The 26,612-nt window shown below is 42.0% G+C and overlaps 1 protein-coding gene across 5 annotated transcripts in view; it reads right to left on the bottom strand.

Annotated features, from left to right (window-relative positions):
* LOC122560750 (casein kinase I) overlaps window positions 1-26,612 on the bottom strand; it is a 174,105-nt gene that overhangs the window by 50,421 nt on the left and 97,072 nt on the right. For all 5 annotated transcript variants that reach the window (XM_043711783.1, XM_043711793.1, XM_043711802.1 and 2 more), the window contains 2 exons: window positions 6,439-6,524; window positions 6,254-6,338 (listed from right to left, as the gene is read on the bottom strand). In XM_043711783.1, the coding sequence (XP_043567718.1) occupies window positions 6,254-6,338; window positions 6,439-6,524 (171 nt within the window). The remainder of the gene's footprint in view (window positions 1-6,253; window positions 6,339-6,438; window positions 6,525-26,612) is intronic.

Raw genomic sequence — 26,612 nt, 5'->3', positions numbered from 1 at the left:
GCTCCACACTGTCCCCTTGACTTGTCTGGACTTGTCCGACCTGCCTAGCTCCTTTTCCACCTATCCATTCCACCCTCTCCTCCCCCACTCACGTATTGTACTCCATGCCTTTCCTCCCCACCCCCACCCTCCTCTAGCTTATCTCTCCACGCTTCAGGCTCTCTGCCTTTATTCCTGATGAAGGGCTTTTGCCCGAAACGTCGATTTTGCTGCTCCTCGGATGCTGCCTGAACTGCTGTGCTCTTCCAGCACCACTAATCCAAAATTGGGTTTCCAGCATCTGCAGTCATTGTTTTTACCTAGTTGATTTTAACCCTACTGCGAATCCTCTTGCAAGGATGCCTGCCTTGAAGAAGTTTTCCTCCTCTCTCTACAAGAATCTCAAGGAGTCCCTCTCCCACTGCAACTCCCAGGTCATTTCCTCTGCCCTGAAGACCTATCACCTTCATCCCCTCCTCCACTCATCTATTGTACTCTATGCTACTTTCTCCCCACCCCCACCCTCCTCTAGCTTATCTCTCCACGCTTCAGGCTCTCTGCCTTTATTCCTGATGAAGGGCTTTTGCCCGAAACGTCGATTTTGCTGCTCCTCGGCTGCTGCCTGAACTGCTGTGCTCTTCCAGCACCACTAATCCAGAATCTGGTTTCCAGCGTCTGCAGTCATTGTTTTTACCTTAAAATAAACCTGTTGGACGATAATCTGGTGTTGTGTGATTTGTAACTTTGTACACCCATCATACAAAATCAGACATGGACAACCAGAGAAGCATGGCAATGCAGTTGCCCTGACAAGGCAGCCACTACTGAGAATGAGGAGGTTCCTGGATGGAATTTTAGAATTGTATACTTTTTCCCAGAAAGAGGTGCTGGTATCAGTGATTCAGGTACAGAATATACTCAGAACGGCCCAATCTTGAGCAGAGTGGTGGACTTAGTTCTGGGAGGGATGGTCAATCATGGAAGTCACCCAGAATTACTCCCTTACCTGTCCAGGAGATGAGATTTGTCCATATCAGATATTGTCCATACATTGTTTGATGTGGGGAATGAGAGTTGTTATCCTTCCCCTGTTAAGTGGAAAGGTGCTAGAACAAATGCACCAATGACGCCCTGGCGTGGAGCAAATCAAGGAGACAGCCAGGAGCTATTTTTGCTGGTTGAATGTGGACTTCCAAATTGCGGAGAAAGGGAGTCATGCAAATCCTGAGCATTAGTAAGAAAGGTGTGATTGCTGTTGCTCATTCATCCATGGGAATGGCCTCAAACACCGTGGCAGCAGACTCATGTCGATTTCATAGGGACCAATATAGAGGGACAGATGTCACTGGTGACCAAGGACATACAGTGCTCAGTCCTGAAGAAGGGTTACATCTGAAACGATGACTTCTCCACCTTCTGTTGGATTCCTGAAGAAAGGCTTATGCCTGAAACATCGATTCTCCTGCTCCTTGGATGCTGCTGTAACTGCTCCACTTTTCCAGCAACACATTGTCCAGCTCTCACCTCCTGGTGCTGCCTGGCGTGCTGTGTTCTTCCAGTCTCCTGCCTGTCTACTTTGGATTCCAACATTCGCAGTTTTTATGTCTCTAATGAAGTTGGTATCAGCAGGAGCAACAATACACCAAATGGATGAAATATTTATCAAGTTTGGGAACCTCAAGCAAGTCATGACTGACGATGTTCAACAGTTTGTGGCACAAGAGTTTGAGGAGCACTTGGAAATTAATGGAGTCAGTCATGTGAAACTGGCTCTGTATCACCCTGGGGCAAATGGCCAGGCACACAGATTTGTACAAACCTTGACTTAGGCCTTAAAGGCTTCACAAGGGGAGAGGTCGCTAGAGCAGCAACTCAAGTTCCACAGCGTGTACAGGAACACACTACATGTACTGACCCAGTGCTCACCAGCATCGTTCATGTTCAACCACCACCTGAGACCAGAGACGAGGTAGAGTGAAATCAAGGAGGACAGATGGTCAGAAGAGTGGGAACCTCAAGGTCAAGGGGGTGCCAAAGAGGAAAGGCCATTTTGGCCTAGACTTACACACCTCGGGGTAAAATTGATCCCATTGTGGTGATTTCCCAAACAGGGCTGTTATCACATACAGAGCAGAGCAGGAGTGAGTGAGTGTGTGTGTGTGTCTCTGGCAACGTTCCTTGGAGAGGACCAACGGTGTCGATTGAGACATGTGTCTCCCAGTCAGGGTTGGCAGTATCTAGACAGGAGTCAAGAGTGGCAATAGGGGGACGTGTCTGTGGAACAACAGGAGCTTCCAGAAGCTTGGAGACTACTCTAGAAAAAGGTTCCTGAGACAAGGAGACCTGTAGGAATTCTAGGATTCACCAGCAACGAGAGACTGATCATATCAATGTAAGCCATAGAAAGGTCATTTTTATTTCCATTTTTTAAAAATTATTTGTGATGATGTACATACAGTATCTTAGAGGTATGCAGCATGAGATAGGGCTCGTCCATGCTGACCAGCTTTTCTCAACTAAACTTGTCCCACTTACCTGCGTTTGGTGCAGATCCCTCTAAACCTTTCCTATCCATGTACCTGTCCAAACGGCTTTTAAATTTTGTTCTTGTACCCCCCCCTACATTTCCTTTGGCAGCTCGTTCCATAGACGCATCAATCTCTACAAGAAAAAATTGCCCTTCAGGTCCCTTTTAAATCACTTTAAACCTATGCCCTCTCATTCTGGACTCCCTTCCCTAGGGGAAAGACTTTGGTTATTCACCCTATCTATGCCCTACATGATTTTGTAAACCTCTATAAAGGTCACCCCTCAGCGTCCTACACTCCAGGGAAAAAAAAAGTCCCAGCCCTATCCAGCCTCTCCTTATAACCCAAACCTTCCAGACTCAGTAACATCCTTGTAAATCTTTTTCGCACCATTTCAAGTTTAATAACATCGTTCCTATACAGGATGATCAGAATTATACATTAGCTACAATGCCTGTACAATAGCTTTACCTGCTGGCAGTTTAAATATTGTTAAAAGGGATATTGAAATAAAGTGGGCGTAGTTGAGTTATGCAACCCAACTCCCTTTAAACGAGCAGGTCAGGTGATCCAGAGCTGGGAGCTATGGGAGGTAATCTAAAACCAATTGTTGAGCTGAGAGCCCTACAATAAAATAGAGTATTCTCTATTCAAGTTTACCCTTCATCCAACACGTGCTCTATTTATGGTTCTACTGAACCGCAACATAATAAAGGCCAACATCCCATTTGCCTTCTTCTCTGCTTGCTGCACTCGCATGTTTACTGTCGGTGACTGGTGTATAATGACACCCAAGTCTCGGTGCACCTTCCCTTTCCCAATCGAGCACCATTCAGATAGTAATCTGCCTTCCTGCTTTTGATACCAAAGTGGATAACCTCGTATTTATCTATATGATACTTCATCAGTCTTGCATATGTCCACTTACTCAACTTGTCCAAATCACACTGACGTTTCTCAGCACCCTCCCACTCAACTTTAAGCTGTCTCCAAACTTGAAAATATCACATTTAGTTCCATCATTCCTGTCAGTACACTACCCTAATCCCATGCTCACAACTTGTGCATGACCTATTAGAAAGTCTTCTGCAAATCCAAGGAAATGACACATCCACCGGGCTCCCTCTTATCAACTTTACTGGTTATGTCCTCAAAAAATTTCAGTGGATTTGTCAAGCATGATTTCACTTTTTTAAAATCCATGCTGAATCTGTCCAATCATATCACTGTTTCCAAGTGTTCTATTAAATATTTCAAAATGGGCTCCAGCATTTTCCCCATGAGGCAAACCAGCTGATAATTTTCTGTTTTCTTTATATCTGCTTTTGAAAAGAGTGGGGTTAGATTGCCGATAAAGCCTTGAAAGATGGCCATCAATGCACCCACTATTTCTAGTGCGCTCCCTTAGGTAGACTAGGTTGTGGATTATTTGACTTTGGGCATTCATTAACCTTTAATCCCATCAATTCCTGACTAAAAATGATTCTTTTAGTTCCTGCCTCTCATCAGGCACTGTGTTTCCCAAACAACGTATTTAGTTGGTCTGCGACCTCTTTGTTCCTCATTATCACTTCCCCTATTTCAGACTGTAAGGGACCTATATTTGTTTTTGCTAACCTTATTCGCTTTACAAACCTATAGAAGCTTGTGCGATCAATTTTTATGTTCTTTGCAAGCTTACTTGCCTATTCTATTTTCTCCCTCTTAATCAATCCCTTGGTTCTCTTTTGCTGCAAATCTAAACTGCTCCCATTCCTCAGATCTGCTGCTTTTTTGGTCAATTCGTATGCCCTTTCTACGATCTAACACTATCCCTAATTTCCTCGGTTAGCCAAGCATCTCAACTCCAGGACATCTCAGCAGGAGCTCCTCACAGTAGTGTTTCAGGGTTAACCATCTTCAGCTGCTTCATTAAGTACTTTCCCTTCACTACAAGAAATTAGTATGTATGCTGATGATTGCGCAATGTTCAGCACCACTGTCAACTCCTCAGATACTGAAGCAGTTTATGCTCATGTACAGCAAGAACTGGACAACATACAGGCCTGGGCTGACAAGTGGGCTGACATTTGTGCCGTGTAAGTGTCAGGAAGTGACAGCCATCAGCAAAACTGAATCCAAATGTTGGCCTTCATATTAAAAGGCATTACCATTACTGAATCCCCCACTTTCAACATTCTGGGGGTTACCAGTGACCAGAAACTGAAATGAACCTGCAATATAAATACTGTGTCTATAGAATTTAGAATTCTATAGTGAAAAATTTAACTCCTGATACCCAAGCTGTTCTCATCAGCTACAAGGCATAGGTTAGGAATAGGATGGAATATTACCCTCTTCCCTGAATGGGTGCAGCTTAACTACACTCATGAAGCTCAACACTATCTAGGGCCAAGGCAACCCACTTGATTGGCAAACCATCAAAGACCTTAAATTATACTCTCTTTACTATCGCACACAGTGGAGTAGCATGTACCATCTATGAGATACACCAAGACGCAGCGTGTAGCAACATGTCAAACCTCCGTCCACAGCACTTTCCAAATTCTCAACCTCATTCTCAACCTCTATCATATAGAAAGATGTCAGCAGCAGCGATAAAGGAATACCAACAGCATGCAAGTCCCCTTCCAAGTCTCAAGCTTGGAAAAGTATTTATCACCACACAAATACTCATTGTCAGTGTCAATAACCTGAATCGCCCTTACTAACAGAACTGTGGGTGTGCAGACATCACATGGACTAGACACTTCCAGAAGAGAACTCACCACCAGCCTCTCAAAGGCATTTGGGCTTGTTAATAAATTCTGGCCTTGTCGTGAAGCTCATATCCCATTAACAAATAAAACAAATTCATGCAAGATATACATGCATTGTTTAAAAGGTTTTCCAATGTATAGATAATGCATTAATAATCTTCAGAGTTTACTTCTCCACTCGAGAGTGCCTAAAGCAGCGGACATAATTCCAGAAAAATAATCAATCCTGCTCATTTCATGGCTCATATGGAAAGAATCACCATGAAGATGCGCTGTGGGGGTCACCTCACATCCATGGTCCTCCGCTCCATTCAACACAACTCACTGCTTTTAGAATTAAATGAAAGAAAAGAGGGAAATATAACTGAACTGCATTATGTAAGTTGAATAATGCAAAACTCAACTTATAAACAAAATTCTCCTCTTCTTTGTCTCAAGGTTTAAAACCTGGGCATGATAGACTCTTCCTGTTTTTACTTCATAACCCCTGTACTCATTTTCTTCTGAAATGTACTGCAAATCTCAATGTAACCATGCTCAAGCTGTGTGCGTTGCAAAATCACAAATGCAAAGGTAGTTAATACTGTAGACAGTCATTATAAGTTTTAAAACCATCATATTCAGCTTCAGATCCCATCAGCAGCATAAATTCGAATCATCTGTGAGTAATGATGCCAGATCAGTAGAAAAACAGTTTACCATTAAACATGACCTCAACAACTGCGAAAACGTCAGATCTAAATGCATACAAATACTAACATTAAAACAGCATGTTGTTACTTCCCTCATCTTCCTTATAAAGGATAGTGATGATACCCCATCAGTGCTTATAGTTACTAATCAGGTACCTTCGAAAACTTGCACATTGCAGTGCTATACTGGTCTCTCATGGCAGAAGATAAATGATAATGAATTCAAATGGCAGGAACAGATCCAGACATTAGAAACTGGAGAATCTCTCAAACTGCTCAATGACTGAAAGATTACCTGGAAAATTTTCACATAAAACTTCAACTGGTGTTGCTCGCTTGGTGTCCCCTATCTTCTGATATCTTTCTTTTAATGTGTCCGCCTGGAAATGAAAGTAAACTCAGCTTCATTAATCAAGACAATGCTCATCTCTAATTAGCACTTTGGATTTGGTAAGCAGAGCAAAGGGAAAACAAACTTGCCTTAAGGCCCTGCCAAGGAAGACTGCCGCGGAGGAAATACATGAACATGTGACCTAATGCTTCTAAGTCATCCCTTCTGCTTTGTTCTGAAAAGGAAATTCACACAAAATGATTGAAATATTTCCCTTTAAAGTTTCAAGGCGTTAAAGAGCAATTAGAATATTTTAATACAAACGACTTGTCTTAACTTTTGCTATTATTTAAATTAATTGCTTCTAATGCAAGTATGTTTTTAAACAATTATTTTATTTATTTTGCTGCTTACTAAGAGACTTCAAATAGTAATTGGCAGTTTTCAAGAAAATAAAGATCAGTTAGCAATTATCATACTGCACAGATATAACAAAAACACACACATTTGGAAGGGGTAGTAACACAGTGTAAGGTGCTTGTTCTGGAATTAATTCTGAAGTTGAGTCTGGTTTTCATTTTGGGTTAATAGTTGATGCTAATGCTTAACTAAAATTTAGAATATCTAACTACTGTTTTGCACATAACCCTGATTATTCACCGACATAAATATATTTTTGTACAAAATTACTCTCTTGGCCAATAAGAAGCAATACCCAAACTTCTCACCATTGTAATTTGTAATGATGATGATATCCTGGGGAGGTAACAGGTTTCAGGCCATTTGCCCATTTCACTCTGCAGCGGATTTTCCTTTCCACAGAGCAGTAAACGTGGACTCTGCCATACCAGCCTTTCTCCATTCTGAAATTTAGCTCAATACTTTTGGTATCAAATATGCTTACATTCTCTCTGCAGATCTATATTATTCAATCAAGGTTTTATACCGCAATAATCTAGTGGGTTCTGAGGTTGTCGATGTTGTACTCTATTCCTTTTCATTCTTCTAAAGGTCCACTTTCTAATGATTGGAAGACTTAACATCAACTCAGGGCAGAGTTGCAAAGTCACATGACTCCAGTTTGCCAATCATTTGAACAGAACTTCTGGGTTCTTTATTAATTATTGTTCTATCAAGACATTTCTAACCAACCTATTCAGAGATGCTAAGAAACATCCGTGGAGCAGGGGGGAACTTGAACCTGGATCTCAGAGTTCAGAGGTGGGGACATTACCACTACACCACAACAGACCCTTATATCATGAAATAATTGCAGAATTTAGAACAATTCTAATTGTCTTGGCAATGTCAATCAGAAATCTATCATGTTTAACAGCTCCTGAAAAAGCCCAAAAGGTGTATCTGTTTGAATCACCTCACTGGTCCAAGTTCAGAAAATAGGGTTCATCGTAACCACAGTTCAAGTGTCAGCAGGGATCTCAATATTTATTAATGGTTAAAACTGCAAATTAGCACCATACATATATTAAACAATTTGTTTATCATCAGAATAAGATCACACAATTCATTAACAGGTTGCTGTACATGGTTGTTTGAAGGATAGTAATCAAAATGCCAGGTCCATTGTGGTCCAAAACCTATTAGTGAATCAGGTTGATCAACAAATACTGGGGAACTGCCTATCTCAGGTATCACAATACCTGTGTCTGAAAAAAAATCAGTGACTTTTATCTCCCCCAGTCAGCAAATGATTTTAAAATCAAATTGACTCCAAAGCAAAACCATTTACCTCTGATCTCATCAAAGATGATGATTCCCCAGTTGATCATTACACAATTAAATTTTAGCCTTTGTTAAAAAGGCATCAAGCATGAAGTAATACTTCAACAAATTCACCTCATGTTGCCGAAATGGCATTGATGTCTTTGAGGAAGAGAAGAGATAATGTTCCACAGCACATTACTGGTCAGTTCATTTCATGTACTGTCAGATTAACACACAGATTGGACAGTTTCTGTTGTAAATCGACATCTCAAAATAGCAGAAGTCAGCCAGGAAATAGTAATCTATGCAAAGTAAACTATGGAGAAGAACAAATAGTTTAAGATAATAGTTTAAACCACGGTGGCACAGTGGTTAGCACTGCTGCCTCACAGTGCCTGAGACCTGGGTTCAATTCCCGCCTCAGGCGACTGACTGTGTGGAGTTTGCACGTTCTCCCCGTGTCTGCGTGGGTTTCCTCCAGGTGCTCCGGTTTCCTCCCACAGTCCAAAGATGTGCAGGTCAGGTGAATTGGCCATGCTAAATTGCCCATAGTGTTAGATAAGGGGTAAATGTAGGGGCATGGGTGGGTTGCGCTTCGGCGGGTCGGTGTTGCCTTGTTGGGCCAAAGGGCCTGTTTCCACACTGTAATGTAATCTAATCTAATGTAATCTAATCTAAAATAACCACAAAGCGCCCAGAAATGAATGGTTCAAGTATGCTGCCGGAACTACCATTTACCTTACAAATTCAAGTGTATTTATTCAAATTATCAAATCATTCAATATGGCTTTGTATCTAGCTTTCAACATAATTGTCATATTGTGGGCTAAAGACAATTACTGTACTAATCAGTTTTAATGCAAAATGTGACAGTGAATTATAAGGAATAAGCTACATTTGCATTAGAAAGAGCGCAGAAATATGAATCACACATTGCTATATCTAAAAACAGGATAATTTCCAAGAAAATGTTACAGATGTGTAAGCTTTACATTTGAGGAAAAGGGTGGTCAATGAGACTGATTAAATTATACAAAGCATTAAACAGTTCAGACATACAGAATCCATATTACAATGCAAAAGCAGGGCATTTGGCCCATCATGTCTGCACCAGTTCTGAGCACCTTGGCTTAGGGACACTGTCTAAAACCTTCCATTAGATCTCCTCAAAGACAAATCCTCGCCAAGAAAACCGTCCCAAATTTGCTAATCTTTCTTCATAACTTCACCTTTGAACCATTCTGATAAACTGCTTCTGCAATCTCTCCAATGCATTCACATGCTTTCTACATGTGGCAGAACTGTACACAATAGTTCAACTGACATCTACTCAGTGTGTTATGTTCATCATAACCTTCCTGCTCTTGTACTCTATGCCCCTATTTATGAAACCTAGAACGCTGTATGTTTTAGTAACTGTCCTTTCTCGCCATGCTGCCATCTTTAATGACTTACATACATACATGTCCAAGTCTCTCTATTTCTGTTTGGTGTAAACCATAGGCTACACACTAGTGGGAAGTATGCAGAGGAACATATCTGCAAGGGAATTGCAAACGTGTGCAAACAGAGAGTAGTTATACTAGGCGACTTTAACAACCTGACTATAGACTGGGATAGTGATAGTGTAAAGGACAGCAAGAGGCAATCTTTCAACAATTGTGTTTGAGACTATTTTCTGAAGCAACCTGTGTCCAACTGAATAAGTAGCATTGCTAGACCTGGTTCTTGGGAGTAAGAAAGATCAATTAGATCAAGTGATAATAGGGGAATATTTGGGGGTCAGTGATTATTGTACCATAAATTACAATCAATAATCCCCCAGAAGAATAACCAACAAGTAGACAGTTGGCTTCAGTGGTGCAAAGACAAAGGTGAATCAGACAGACTGAAAGGTAGGGTTGGCAGGAAAAGCAGATACGAGGTAATGGACTACCTTTAAAAAGAGCAGAAGTGTCAGGCATAGCCAAGGTATATTCTCACAAAGGAAAAAGGTACGGCAAACCAATCCAGAGTCCCCTGGAAGCTGAGGAAATAGAAACTAAGTTAAAGAAGAAACCAGGTGTTGCTGACAGGTGTCCTGTGGAAAATACAACTGAGAACAAAGTTGAATGCAGAAGGTCCAGAAGGGAGGTGAAAATACATAAGACAAGCAAAGAGACATAATGAGAAACATATTGGGAAATCCCAATATATTCTATAGGCACATAAACAGAGAAAAGATAGTAAAAGAGGAGGAGTAGGGTTAATTAGGTAGCAAAAAGGGAATTTACACATGAAAGCAAGAAGCATGACTGAAGGGTTAAATGAATACTTTGCATCTGTCTTTACTCAGGTGACAAATGCTGCCCAAGCCATAGCGACAGAAGGTGAAACTCATGCTGGCACCAACCTGACAATATGTCTAATTGGCCAGGTATGTCCCTTACATAGAAAGCAGGACAAATCCGAATCAAGTCAGATACTGCCCCATCAGTTTACTGGCATTCATCAGTAAAGTGACAGAAGGTGACATCAACACTATCAGCAAGTATTGCTTGCTTAGTAATAATTTGCTTGCTGACACTCAGATTTGTTTCCAGCAGGGCCACTCAGCTCCAGCCCCGTTTATAGCCTAAGTCTAAACATGGACAAAACATGAATTCCAGAGGTGAGGCGAGAATGTCAGACCATTGCTATCAAAGCGACATTTGAAAGAATGTGGCATCAGGAGCCCTGGCAAAATTGGAATCAATAGAAGTCACAGGGGAAACTCTCCACTGGTTGGAGTCATATCTGACACACAGAAGGATGATTATGTTTGTTGGAGGTCAGTCATCTCAGCTCTAGAGTTCCTCATGGTTGTGCCTTTGGCCCAAATAATTTCAGTTGCTTCATCAACAACCTTCCCTCCATCATAAGGTCAAGTGGAGATGACAGCACAATGTGCAACACCATATGTAACTCCTTACATACTGGGGCAGTCCATATGCAAATGTAGAAAACCTTGAACCCAAAGAGAGAAAATGCTGGAAAATCTCAGCAGGTCTGGCAGCATCTGTAAGGAGAGAAAAGAGCTGACATTTCGAGTCTAACTGACCCTTTGTCAAAGCTAAAATTTGCTTTTATTTATGCAGAAAACCTTGACAAGATTCAAGCTCAGCCTGACATGTGGGAAGGAACACTTGTGCCACAAAACTGCCTGACAATGGACATCTCCAACATAAAGTCATAGAGATGTACAGCATGGAAACAGACCCTTCAGTCCAACTCATCCATACCAACCAGATATTCCAACCCAATCTAGTCCCACCTGCCAGCACCCAGCCCATATTCCTCCAAACTCTTCCTATTCATATACCCATCCCGATGCCTTTGAAATCTTGCAATTGTACTAGCCTCCACCACTTCTTCTGCAGCTCATTCCATTCATGTACTACCCTCTTGTGTGAAAAAAAATGCCCCTTGGGTCTCTTTTATTGCTTTCCCCTCTCATCCGATACCTATGCCCTCCACTTCTGGACTCCTCCACCCCAGGAAAAAGACTTTGTCTATTTATCCTATCTATGCCCCTCATGATTTTGTAAACCTCTAGAAGGTCACCCCTCAGCCTCCGACCATCCAGGGAAAACAGCCCCAGCCTATTCAACCTCTCCCTATAGCTCAATTACTCCAACCTTGCCAACATCCTTGTAAATCATTTCTGAATCCTTTCACATCTCACAACATCTTTCTGATAGGAAGGAGACCAGAATTGCACGCTATATTCCAAAAGTGGCTGAAGCAATGTCCTGTACAGCGGCAACATGACCTCCCAACTCCTCTCCTCAATACTCTGACCAACAAAAGAAAGCCTACCAAACGCCTTCTTCACTATCCTATCTACCTGTGACTCCACTTTCAAGGAGTTATGAACCTGTACTCCAAGGTCTCTTTGTTCAGCAACACTCCCTAGAACCTTACCATTAGTGTACAAGTCCTGCTAAGATTTACTTTTCCAAAAAGCACCACCTCACATTTATCTAAATTAAACTCCATCTGCCTCTCCTCAGCCCATTGGCCCATCTGATCAAGATCCTGTTGTAATCTGAGGTAACTTTCTTCGCTGTCCACTGCACCTCCAATTTTGGTGTCATCTGCAAACTTACTAACTGTACCTCTTTTGCTTACATCCAATCACTTATATAAATGACAAAAGGTAGTGGACCAGCACCGATCCTTGTGGCACTCCACTGGTCACAGGCCTCCAGTCTGAAAAACAACCCTCCACCACCCTCCTCTGTCTTCTACCTTCAAGCTGGTTCTGTATCCAGATGGCTAGTTCTCCCTGTGTTCCATGAGATCTAACCTTGCTAACCAGTCTCCCATGGGGAACCTTGTCGAATGCCTTAGATATAGATCACATTTACCACTCTGCCCTCATCAATCATCTATGTTACTTCTCCAAAAAACTCAATCAAGTTTGTGAGACACGATTTCCCACGCACAAAGCCAAGAGAGAATCTAACTGTTGCTAATTTTGTCTGTCAATTGGATTACTATCACCTCACCAGCGCTACTGAACCTTCTGGGAGTCACTGTTGACTGACCAGAAACTGAACTAGATTAGCCACGTAAATAATGTAGCTACAAGGGCAGGTCAGAAGCTAGGATGCTTGTCTACACTCCAAGGAATAAGCAAATAGTGTGATGGAATACTCCAACTTCCTGGATGAATGAGCTCCAAAGGCATTCAAAAAACCTGAAAACGATTCAGGACACAGTAGCCCATTTGATTTGGACCACATCCATAAACTTTACCTCTTTCCATCACTGACATTCAATACAACAATGCGCACCATCTATAAGATGCACTGCGAGAACTCATCAAGCTTCTTCAGATATCATCTTCCAAACCTACACCCACTGCCATCAAAAAGGACAAGGGCAGCAGATACATGAAAACACCACGAGCTCCCCCTTTAAGATATTCACCATCCTGTCTTGGAAACAGACTGCCATTCCTTCAGCATTGTTGGGTCAAAATCCTGGAATTCCATCTGTAATGGCATTGCAGGTCTACCGACTGCAAATGGATTTCAGCCAGCTCAGCATCATCTTCTCAAGGGTCACTCTGTCAACTCTCAAATCCCATTTTTTTTTTAAAAAAAGGCTCTAGAAGGATTAAAATTGATAAGGAGATGGTATTTGATAAACTGGTAATAAATACATTGATAAGAACACTGGGAACTGAACAAGATGCATGTAGGATATTGAAGGAATTGAAAGTGGAAATTGCAGAGGCACTGTCAATGACCTTCAAATCTTCCTGGACTCTGGGATGGTGCAGGAGGACTGGAGAATTGTAGGCCTTGTGACATTACAACTTTATTTTAAAAAGCTTGAAGATAAGTCCAGCAGTTACAGACCAGTCAGATTAACATCTGTGCTGGGAAAACTTCTGGAAACAATTATTCAGGGTAGGATTAATCGCCACATGGAGAAAAGTTAATTTGGAAGACCTGCGCCCACACCACCTCCCACACCTCCATCCAAGGTCCTAAAGGAGCCTTGCACATCCAAAATTTTACCTGCACATCCACTAATATCATTTATTGTATCCATTGCTCCCGATGCGGTCTCGTCTACGTTGGGGAGACTGGCGCCTTCCTAGCAGAGCACTTTAGGGAACATTTCTGGGGCACCCGCACCAATCAACCACACCGCCCTGTGGCCAACATTTCAACTCCCCCTCCCACTCTGCCGAGGACACAGAGGTCCTGGGCCTCTTTCACCAACAGACGCCTGGAGGAAGAACGCCTCATCTTCTGCCTCGGAACACTTCAACCCCAGGGCATCAATTCAGGCTCTCTGCCTTTATTCCTGATGAAGGGCTTTTGCCCAAAACATCGATTTTACTGTTCCTCGGATGCTGCCTGAACTGCAGTGCTCTTCCAGCACCACTAATCCAGAACCTGGTTTCCAGCATCTGCAGTGATTGTTTTTACCCCTTTTACTTAATTTGGAAGAGCCAACGCAAATTTGTTATTGCAAATCATGTCTTAGTAACATGCAGTACTTTTGAATAGATAACAGAGAGGGTGAAGGGGGCAAGGCTGTTGATTTGGTGTACATGGATTTTGAAAGGCTGGATAAACCAGAATTAGTTGTCAGAAGTAAACCAAGAAAGCAGAACTTAAACCTCAATTGAAGTGAGTAAAAAATCAATATGAATGTCTGTCCAAAAACACTTAGGAGAGAAGTGATACATGTTAATAGAGTTGGTTTTTCGATTTTAGATTAATCCACCAATGAGGAAATGTTGCTGGAACAGCCTCATCCAAGCTTCCAGCCAGCAACATTCAAACAAGACAAATTAACAAGAAGTGAAAGTACATTTATAGTACCTTGGCTTCTAGCCCAGGTATAGCTTATGAACCACAGTTTCAACAGCCTTGTATTAGGCAGATTTGTATTTTTTGGACAGATAGTTTTTTCTCATCACGTCTGTTCTCACAATCAACTCAAGTAAGCACAAGACTAGTTCCAATTAAGTACAACAAAAACAAGGGTGCAAGACACCAGCAGCATACCAGAACTTCAAGAGGGTTGGGGACAAAGGATAAATCACTTAGACCAGACGGACTGAAAGACATCGCTGAGGAAATTGCATTGGCGGTGATCTTTCAGGAATCACTGGAGTCAGGAACGATGTTAAAGACTGACGAATGGCTTATGTAATATCCCTGTTTAAGAAAGGAAGGAGGCAGAAGGCAGGGAAACTATAGGATAATTAATCAGACCTCGATGTTTGGTAAGGTTTTAGCATCCAATATTAAGCATGAGATTATGGACACTTGGGAGTACATGGTAAAACAGAGCTGAGACAACATAGTTTTGTCAAGGCAAGGTCATGTCTGACAAATCTGTTAGAATTCTTTGAGGGGTAATGGGTAAGTTCAACACAGGAGAGCCAGCAGACTTTGATCTCCTTGGATTTCCATAAGGCCTTTGACAAGGTGTCGCACAGGAGGTTGCTAAATAAGGGCCCATGGTGTTAGGGGAAAAGGTACTGGCACGGATAGAGGATTGGTTAACTGAGAGAAAGCAGACAGTAGGGATAAAGGGGGCTTTTTCAGGATGGCAGTTTGTGGGGTTTGGTAGGGGACAGTATTGGGCTACAATTATTCATGTTGTACATTAATGATCGGGATGAAGGACCTGAGGAAATTGTTGTTAAGTTTGTAGGTGACATAAAAATACATTTCGGTACAGGTAATGTTGAGGAACTGGGGAGGCCGCACAAGGGCCTGAACAGGCTAGGAGAGTGGGCAAAGAATTGGCAGATGAAGTATAACGTGGGAAAGTCTGAGGTTACACACTTTGGTAGGAAGAATAAAGGAGTAGATTACTTTCTGAACAGGGAAGGGCTGGGAAGCACAAAGAGACTTGGAAGTCCTAGTTCAGGATTCTTTTAAGGTTAACATACAGGTTGAGTTGGCAGTTAGGAAGGCAAATGAAATGTTAGTATTCATTACAAGATGGCTAGATTTCAACAGCAGAGATATACTGCTGAGGTTTTTACCTCTCCGGTCAGACCATATTTGGAATACTGTGAGCAGTTTTGGGCCTCGTATCAAAGAAAGGATGTTGGAGGTTCACAAGAATGGTCCTGGGAATAAAGGGCTGATCATGTCTGTTGAAGACTCTGGGTCTGTACTCAGTTGTACAGTTTGGACAGAATTTAGAAGGATGGCAGGGGAAATCAAATTGAAGCTTACAGAATACTGAGATGCCTGGATAGAGTGGATGTGGAGATGTTGTTTCCATGAGTAGGTAAGACTAGGAACCATGGGGTACAGCTTCAGAATGAAGGGATGACCCTTTAGAACTGAGATGACGAGGAATTTCTTCAGCCAGAGGATGGTGAATCTGTGGAACTCACTATATGGAGGTCAAGTCATTAAGACAGAAATAGATACGTTCTTGGTTGGTGAGGAGATCAACTGTTGCAGAGAGAAGACAAGAGAATGGGGTTGAGAAATTTATCAGCCATGATCAAATAGCAGAGAAAGCTCAAATGGGCCAAGTGGACTAATTCTGCTTCTATGTCTTATGGTCTCATGGTCTAAGAGGACCACAAAATTCTCCTGCTTGGCAATTAGCTCTGCTTCTGTGGAGTGCCTCACATTAGTCTCTGAACGAAATTGCACACTGTTCTCCAAAGCAGTGTGTACACAGCATGCAAAAGAAAGCTTCAAATCAACAACATCAACAGTCCACTGTCCATCCTGTTGCTGTGAATCCAAGATCCTTAATTAGGTGACAACTTCATGAAGCATTCTGGAAACAACATGTGCCTTACCACAAGGTGGACCCTGCGACAGAGATTATTTAAGGGGCAGGTGGCTAAATTTTAATTAATGTGACGTTTTCTGCATTTACTCTTTCTACTGTGCAATGTCTGGAGCTACTGAGTTCCTGGACTTGCCACCCAGAGAGTGTTGCTGCATCCGTTCAGTTTGGTTGGGAGTGGTGGTACATGGTGCTTGTTCTGTTTGGAAAGGCAAGTAGGTGCCCTGTCACACAAGAGTATTTAATGGATGCATTTCCACAGGCAAATCAAAATGACTGCCCAAGTTTGCAATTCTGTTGGCGAACCATGCCCGAATCAGAGGTCCTCTGGTATTTGTTCACCTTGTTGGGAGCTCTGCGTCCTGCACTGGCTCCATCCAGCTCCCTGCATGGCAGGAGTACTATCCTGCTTGGTATCTTCTTCCTAGTATCCTTATGCTATAGTTAAGCTGATATTATTACTGGACAAGTTAGATTTCAGACTGAAATCTATCCTGATAGATTTGGGTTGAACAATGTTTATTAGACAAAAGAAAAGATGACAAAATAATCCAAGCTATTTGCAATACAACACAATTTGAAAGATTTCAAAGGACACAATCACTTTACAAATATCAGAGGTAGCTCATTTCTCTATGATGTCTATAGGGTTAACTTTAGTGCTTCTTTTAATTCCCAGTTTTGATCGCTTGGGAAGTCTTTTTCTTGATTAGTTACACGACTGAGCTTAGAATTTCTCAGCTTCAAATAACACCTTCAATGGTTTTACCCAAATATACTTTTTAACTGGGTCACTCAGTTCCTGACCTCATCACAGTATTGGTTCAAACATGGACAAAGGAGATGAATTTCAGAGGTCGGGAATATGATTCTCTTTGACATCCAAGACTGTATTTGACCAAGTATAGCATCAAGGAGCCGTGGCATCTAAACTCAATGGTAACAAAAGGTAAAACTCTCCACTGGCTGGAATCTTATCCTGAAAATATTAAAAGTTGTTGGAGGTCAATGTCGATGAAAGTGTTCATTGATAAGCTCAATCCATCATTGGGAATCAGGGGGGCAAACTCTCCATTGGCTGGAGTCATATATGAGTGTGTGAAGGAGTAGTTATTTGACTGCTGGCATATCATCGCCAACCTTTATGCAAATAGATGCAATGTATTTCCAGCAGATGGTAGTAGACAGTGATGCACAGAACCCTGGTTGATGCTCCCCTCTCTATCCCAAGTGAGTCAGGGCTAGTTGTCATTAGCTCACTGCTGTTCCAGGTAAGGTACGAATTTGTTACAGACCAATTGAGTGAACATGATACCTTCTTATAATACATCTCACAGGTACTCGCTGAATTCAGTTTCTGATGTACTCTTGGAAGATAATAAAATGCAATTTTAATGACTGGTGTTCCTTATTTTTCAATTACAAAACTTCAAGTCGAAAAGGGCGGCGTTAGAAAAGCAGAGCAGGTCAGGCAGCATCTGAGGAGCAGAAGAATTGACGTTTCAGGCATAAACCTTTCATCAAAACTTCCACTTGTATCGATCAAAGTTAACTTTCCCTGTCAATTGAAAGCCTTGCAGCACTGACAAGTGTAGATCAGATCAGAGCTTACAGGTTCACATTTAGCCAGGTCAGACAATGAGAAGTTATGTCAGAGTTCATGAACACAGCTGATTAATATGCAACCTAAGTTTATTATTGTAAAAAATGTTATTGTTTTCTATGTTTTCATTTATAAGGAAGAAACAGTGTGGAGGTTAACGTTTTCCAATTCTATTTCCGGCTCACTGCTGAATTAGATGAAATCTAAAGACAGTCCTTACAGAAGTTCTCATCACAAATTAATAATGTCATGGAATACAAGAATTCTTAAACAGTTAGCATATTATGGAAATTGAATACGACTATGTAATTACTGCTACAATTGAATTGGTTCTGTAATGTGTATTCTATAAAAAGAATTCAGAGTCTTAGAAATTCTGAGGAAATAAAGTGCTGTAAAATAAAAACCACAACTTCCATTTTCTGTATTCAGGCCTTCCTTTCAGACAGAAGGTCCACACTAACCAAAGTGGCTCAGAGCTTAATGCTTGCTTGGAGCACTCACATTCAGATTGGTTGATTCTGGTGGTACAAGGAAAGACCACCAAAATAGTGACATGAAAGACTTTAGCTTTTTTATTCATTTACAGGATGAAGGCATCACTGGCTGGACAGCATTTGTTGCCCATCCCTAAAATATCAAGCACCTCGCTTTGTGCCTGAAGGCCAGACCGGGTAAGGATGGCAGCTTCCTTCCCTAAAAGGACATGAGTGAACCAGATGGGTTTTTCCGACATTTGAGAATGGATTCATGGTCATCATTAGATTCTCAATTCCAGATTGAATGAAAATTCCACCATTTGCTGCGGCAGGATTCCAACCCAGTTCCTCAGAACATTATCTGGGTCTCTGGGTTAATAGTCCAGCAATAATACCACTAGGCCATCACCTCCCCATTACTGGTCTGCTTTTGCAGCAGTTCTATAACACTGCAACAAATGCAATCAAAATGAATGCCAACAGTTCCATTGAAAACTTATCCTCTTGAAATTTCTTTTCTTTGCTCAACTGTGATCAGTGGTCAAACATAGCCAGTATATATTCAGGATCCTGGTATAAATAGTAGTTGCATCAGGCTTTTTGACTCCAACTGTATCTACTCAGACACAACAAAAAGCCAGACCATTAACCATGCCAACAATCCTAAAAGCAAGGAACATATAGGGGTTAGTCTTGAGAGCTTTGAAAAATAAATTGCACTATAAAATCTGTAGTATGCTATGCCGTCTTACTTGTTCAAAGCTTTCTTATTTTATGGGTTTGATTTCACTACATCTGAGCTGCAGCCCAGTAGTCTTGCTGTTTGTTCCTGTTCAAGGATGCATTACTGTAGTGTTGTAAGGGCCAGTAAGATTACCCATAGATTTTATCAATAATAAGACAACCAAAGATTAGATGAGCCTTTAGGACGGAGTTTCCCTGATCCATCAGCCACTCTGAGATGGAGTGAGGGAGGGTCAGACTTCTGCTTCTGAATGGAAGTCCCACTCCTAAGTATTGTCGGTTGATCCGAATGGCCAGTGACTCTGCCTGTCCCATCAGCACCAAAACTGCTGCCCACAGAGAAATGTGACAGCAACTGAGGGTCAGGAGAAGGCAGAATGTGGCGTTTGGGGACCAGGCAAGCAAGAATATGTTGGGGATGTGGGGGTCCTGATGCACTCAAGGCACCCAGCAAAAGAGGGACTGGCCCCCTCCTGCCTTTGCCAGAATTATTTTAGAAAGGAACCATCTGGATTTCACGCAGATGTCCGCACCATTTTATGGTATAGGCAGCATACTATGGGGCAGCACGGTGGCTCAGTGGTTAGCACTGCTGCCTCACAGCACCAGGGTCCTGGTTCGATTCCAGCCTGTCTGTGTGGAGTTTGCACATTTGCCCTGTGTCTGCGTGGGTTTCCTCCAGGTGCTCTGGTTTCCTCCCACAATCCAAAGATGTGCAGGTCAGGTGAATTGGCCATGCTAAATTGCCCACATTGTTAGGTGTGTTAGTCAGGGGTAAAGATAGGGTAGGGGAATGGGTTTGGGTGGGGTTCTCTTCAGAGGGGCAGTGTGGACTTGTTGGGCCGAAGGGCCTGTTTCCACACTGTAGAGAATCTAATCTAATCTAAAGTCAACTGGTTCACTAACAATCTTAATTGGCTGTTAACTATTGTTGGAAAAATGGCACACACACATCTCCTCTCAAAGGGACTTGTTTAGAAGTGTTCCTCAAGGTACCCAGGGGCAGTGAATCTGCCCCCCAAAAATCTGCAAACCATAGCACACAACTTACACATGAGTGATCAATAAGAGAAAATCTACCCTCATAAATAAAAAAAAGGAAGGAAGGGTGAGCCAATTGCAATTTTTTTGCTCTCAATCTGAACCTTTTAACAGCAAGCATGACAGAGAACTAGATCATGACTGGAGAAGTAGCTAGGAAAGACTGCTAGGATTACAGTGGAAGAACTCCTGAGGGAGTTACTTCAGCCAAGACTGGGATCAAGGGACCATTAGCTAAGGGCAGGAGTTCCATCTCATAGTTACAGGGTATGGACCATTTATCAGGAGCATTGGAGCAGGAGAGGTCATGAATGAAGATTGTGCAGGGAGAGAAAGAAATACACAGTAAGAATAGGGGGAAAACAACAACTGCAAGGGAGCTATGGTGCGGGGAAGAAGAGGCTGCACGATGGGTGTGAGGTTAGGTGGGAGAGATGCGAAAGGGTTATGGGTGGAAGAGACTACATGATAGGTTTTGGGTGGGGCAGAGATGGTGGTGACTGACAGTTTAGCAGCTATCAACAACAAAAAAAGAACACTGATAAGTGGGAAGCAATAAAACTTTACATCACTGAGGTAATTGGCTCTTTGCAAAGACAGTGTGAACTCTTAAATTTAAAATCAGAGATTGCAGTCTGTGATGCAGTAAAAAAGGTAGCAATATTATGTGATGGAAGCACACTACCTGCGATGTCACCCATCTGGAAGATGTATTCAGGGTTATCGCTTCTGCATACAGAAGTATGCAAATTATTTTGGAAAAAAAACTTTTGTTCTTCGTGTATTCCTGTTGTCTTGTACCAATTTACATACTGTGGTATCTAGCAAAGTAATGCCTTAATTGTGTTGTGGCTTTAAATTTAATGGGGAATTGATTATTGAGGGCAGTGATGAATTCTACAAATTATGTTTCTGCATGGATCCAAATATCCAATGCCAAAGCATATTGTTACCAAGTGACCACTTCATCGAATAAAGGAATTAATAAGAATGAAAATATAGCTTCTAAAAACCAAAGACTAGTCCCTGAAAATCTAAAAGTAATCCTTGAGAAAATCCAAAGAGGAGCCCTCAAACAATATTTGGTCCATTATCTGCTTCGCTCTGCAAAACATGGCTGACAAAGGGATTGTAAAATTCAACCTATAGTCAATGAATCACATTAGGGAATAAAAAAGAAAATACATACAGAAGGAAGGTCAGGCGAGTGATAGGCCTTGACATCAAGGTCACATTCAATCGAGGAGCTCTAGCAAAACTGGAATCAATGGGAATCAAATGCAAATTTTCACTGGTTGGAGTCATATCTGGCACACAGGAAGATGGTTGTGGTTGTTGGAGGTCAGTCACCTCAGCTCCAGGACATCTCTGCAGGAATTTCTCAGGATAGTGTCCTGGGCTCAACCATCTTCAGCTGCTTCATCAATGACCTACCCACCATCATAAGGTCAGAAGTGGGGATGCTTGCCAATGATTGCACAATTTTCTGCACTATTTGTGATTACTCAAATACTGAAGTAGTCCATGTTCAAATGCAACAAGATCTGGACAATATCCTGGCTTGGGCTGACAAATGGCAAGTAACAGTCGTGCCACACAAATGCCAGGCAATGATCATCTTCTGTAAGAGACGGTCTAACCACCACTCCTTGACATTCAATTGTATTACCACCACTGAGTCTCTCACTATCAAAATTCTGTGGGTTATCATTAACCAGAAACTCAACCGGACCCGCCACACAAACACAGGTTACTCTACCGATGTTTGGAAAAAGTGGCCACAATAGCAGGTCAGAGGCTAGGAATGCTGCAGTGAGTAACTCACCTCCTGACTCCCCAGAGTCTGGCCATCATCTGCAAGGAATATTCTCCACTTGTCTGGATGGGTGCAGCTCAAACAACACTCAAGCAGCTTGAAACTACATTCACAAACACTCACTCACTCCACCACCGACTCTCAGTACCACCACAGAAATTCAAAAATCTTTAGACAGCACCTTCCAAACGCATGACTACTTCCGTATAGAAGATCAAGGGCAGCAGTTACACGGGAACACCACCACCTGCAAGTTCCCGTCCAAGCCACTCACTGTCCTGACTAGGAAATAGATCACTGTTCTTTCAGTGTCATTGGGTCAAAATCCTGAAATTCACTCCATAATGGCATTATGGCTCAACCCACAGCATGTGAATTGCAGCATTCAAGAAGACAGTTCACCACCACATTTCAAAATGTAACTAGGCATGGGCAATAATTGCTGGCCAGCCAGCGACAACCATGTCCCATGAGTGAATAAAACATAGAAGCAAATTGGAAACTAAACTAATAGGAGTCATTTTCAATTATTTTTCAGGAATTCTACAGGTTAGTCATGCCAGGTCTGATGAAGGCTGCACCAGAACATTAAGAAATCTGTAATGCTATATGATGGATGTTTCTAATATTTATTATCTCTGTAGTAGATACCACAGCATTGCACTAAAATTGAGATTGGCAAGAGTCAACTCTCTCAACTGCCCTCACAGATTAATTTCGATGATAACTTGACAAAATTCATTCAAACATTGATATAAATTGTATTTTATTACTTTTGATCTTGAATCTTCATTCCCATTTAGAAACTAGTTATTTCAGCTTATAATTCAGTTTTAAATACTATAGGCAATAAAACAAAAAATTACTAACAGCTTCAAGAAACAGTCTGATACAGTCGACCATTTACTCCACGCCTTTGGGTTATTTCTGGACTAGCCTCCAACCTCCCGGTGGCCCTTTCTGTCCTCAAACAGCAAGGATACAAATGATAAAAAGTGAGAAAGGAGCAGTGGAAATTCCTGAATTGCAGACCTTTCAGAGAGAGAAACAGTGCAACCATCCTCTTCCACCTAGAGACGAGCAATAATACTTGGTTCAACAGGGGTTTGGGGGCAGCAGGGCAGCTCAGTGGTTAGCACTGCTGCCTCACAGCACCAGGGACCCGGTTTTGATTATAGCCTTTGGCAACTGTGTGGAGTTTGCACATTCTCCCTGTGCCTGCGTGGGTTTCCTCCGGTTGCTCTGGTTTCCTCCCACAATCCAAAGATGTGCAGGTTAGGTGAACTGGCGATGCTAAATTGCCCATAGTGTTTAAGGATATGTAGGCTAGGTGCATTAGTCAGGGGCAAATGTAAAGTAATAAGGGAATGGGTCTGCGTTGGATACGCTTCTGAGGGTCGGTGTGGACTTGATGGGCCAAATGGTCTGATTCCACACTATAAAGATTCTATGATGATCTATTATCATTTGAGGACCATCCATGCCAAACATGTGAGATCTGACCTGCACGCTAGAGGATGTGGAGCAACTGCAGAAGATCCCTTAAGCACCAACGAGATAATAAGAATCGCCAAATTCTGAGGATGTCCATACTAACCCTGCATCTGGCTCTTTGACTAGAAGTGGACTCATAAGATATCATCATTTACTGCTTGAACATACTTAGAGTCATAGAGATGTACAGCTCGGAAACAGAACCTTCATTGCAACTCGTCCATGCTGACCAGATATCCCAAGCTAATCTAGTCCCACCTGCCAGCCCCCAGCCAATATCCCTCTAAACCCTTCCTATTCATGTACCCATCCAGATGCCTTATAAATGCTGCAATTGTACTCACCTCCATCATTTCCTTTGGCAGCCCATTCCACACACGCACCTCCCTCTGTGTGAAAAAGTTGCCCCTTCGGTCTCTTTTATATCTTTCCCCTCTCACCCTAAACCTATGCCCTCCAGTACTGCACTCCCCACGCCAGGGAAGAGACCTTGCCTATCCATGCCCTTCATGATTTTATAAACCACAATAGGTCTCCCAGCAGCCTCCGATGCTCCAGGGAAAACAGCCCCAGACTATCCAACCTCTCCCTGTAGCTCAAATTCACCAAACTTATCAACGTCCTTGGAAATCTTTTCTGAACCCTTTCAAGTTTCACAATATCCTTCCGATAGGAAGGAGACCAGAATTGCACACAATATTCCAAAAGTGGCCGAACCAATGTCCTGTACAGCCGCAACATGACCTCCCAACTCCTGTACTCAATACTCTGACCAATAAAGGAAAGCATACCAATCACCTTCTTCACTATCCTATCTACCTGCGACTGTACTTTCAAGTAGCTATGAACCTGCACTCCAAGGACTCATCATTCAGCAACACTCCCTTGGACATTACCATTAAGGGTACAAGTCCTGCTAAGATTTGCTTTCCCAAAATGCAGCACCTCGCATTTAGCTAGATTAAACTCCATCTGTCACTCCTCAGCCCATTGGCTCATTTGATCAAGATCCCGTTGTAATCCGTTATAACCTTCTTCGCTGTCCACTGCATCTCCAATTTTGGTGTCATCTACAAACTTACGAACTATACCCCTTAATCTCACATCCAAATCATTTATATAAATGAAAAGTAATGATCCTTGTGGCACTCCACTGGTCACAGGCCTCCAGTCTGAAAAACAATCCTCCATCCTCTGTCTTCTACCTTTGAGCCATTTCTGTATCCAAATGGCTAGTTCTCCCTGTATTCCAATGAGATCTAACCTTGCTAACCAGTCTCCCATGGGGAACCTTGTCGAGCGCCTAACTGAAGTCCATATAGATCATGTCTACCACTCCGCTCTCATCAATCCTCTTTGTTACTTCTTCAAGAAACTCAAACAAGTTTGTGAGATATGATTTCCCACATACAAAGCCATGTTGACTATCCCTAATCAGCCCTCGCCTTTTCAAATACATGTACATCCTGTCCCTTAGGATTCCCTCCAACAACCTGTCCACCACTGACGTCAGGCTCACCGGTCTATAGTTCCCTGGATTGTTCTTATCACCTTTCTTAAACAGTGGCACCATGTTAGCCAACCTCCAGTCTTCCAGCACCTCATCTGTGACTACTGATGATATAAATAACTCAGCAAGGGGCCCATCAATCACTTCCCTAGCTTACCACAGAGCTCTAGTGTATTGGGCATTTATCCACTTTTATGCGTTTCAAGACATCCAGCACTTCCTCTTCTGTAATATCGACATTTTTCAAGATGTCACCATTTATTTCCCAACATGCTATACCTTCCATGTCCTTTTCCACAGTACACACTGATGCAAAATACTCATTTAGTATCTCTCCCATCTCCTGCGGCTCCACACAAAGGCTGCCTTGCTGATCTTTGAGGAACCCTATTCTCTCCCTAGTTACCCTTTTGTCCTTAATGTAAAAACCCTTTGGATTCACCTTAACCCTATTTGCCAAAGCTATCTCATGTCCCCATTTTGCCCTCCTGATTTCCCTCATAAGCAATCTTACAAATTTTTCCAAACATCCATGGAATAACCTGTATTATTAAAACAAGGGGAGCTATAATTTCAATGAATCGATTGTGTCTTTAACCAACCTCACTTCTGCCCTCTTGTGGGGAAGTGCACAAACGCAACTGATAACTACCCACGATGGAATGATTAAAATCAGGAGCTCATTGCTTAGTTCTCACTTGAGTTGACTCATTCATACTCTGATATAACATATTACTCTGCTTTAACAATAACCTTAAATAAACACGAGACAGAAATACTGTCCACAATCAAAGAACTGTGAATTCCAGGAAGATGCTTTGAACACTTGCATTGAAAGTTGAAGTCAAAATCATAAACTGATTTGTTAGTCATTTCCTTTGCAGGATTGAGCAGAAAATAAAGGTTTCCTCCACAAGGAAAAGAGCATTTAAGGTAGTCATCCCAACTTGCAGCAATGGTGGGATGGAAAAATCTTCAAAACATCCAAATGGAAACTATATAAAAAGAAAGTCACATGACTCAAGCTTGTTAAAGTTCATCTAGGATGTTACTAGTAAAAAGGGCCTCAACAAATATTCAGCTAATCTGATGAAGACAAAGGGAGAGGTCAAATTTCATTCTTCTTCTGCAAATAAGAAACTAAAATTGATTTTGAACGATCCTTGAAGGGTGGGCCAGCTTAGTCTTAAGACCAAAGTCACACACTACGGAGTGTTCAATAATTAGTTTCAATGAATTCCCACTGGTTTCAGTCAGCTCCAGCTTAAACCATGGATGGGAACCGCAGATCCCACCGGAAGCAGGGAGAAGCTCCATTAGCAAAGGAGGCACTATATTATACACGGACGCATGAGTGAACTTGAAGTCCTCGTCATGCCCATTGAAATCTGAACTTTCAAAGTAGATTTGCACTTTTGTTAGCAGACATTTCAGCAGAAGTGTCACTTTTTAGCAGAATTTCTCCATCAGTTGGACTAGCTGTTACAAAATCCTCTAATCACTCATTATAGCAAGCATTCACTACTATAAATTCAATTCAAGTGTTTTACTAAGTTTTCAATTTCTTCTGTTAACTTGTTATTTCGATCAACTGGCAT

The sequence above is a fragment of the Chiloscyllium plagiosum genome, chromosome 2, assembly GCF_004010195.1.
Source record: "Chiloscyllium plagiosum isolate BGI_BamShark_2017 chromosome 2, ASM401019v2, whole genome shotgun sequence".
In the NCBI taxonomy this organism is placed as follows: domain Eukaryota; kingdom Metazoa; phylum Chordata; class Chondrichthyes; order Orectolobiformes; family Hemiscylliidae; genus Chiloscyllium; species Chiloscyllium plagiosum.
Note: the sequence above shows the minus strand (reverse complement) of the source record. Positions and strands in the feature narration are given on the sequence as shown.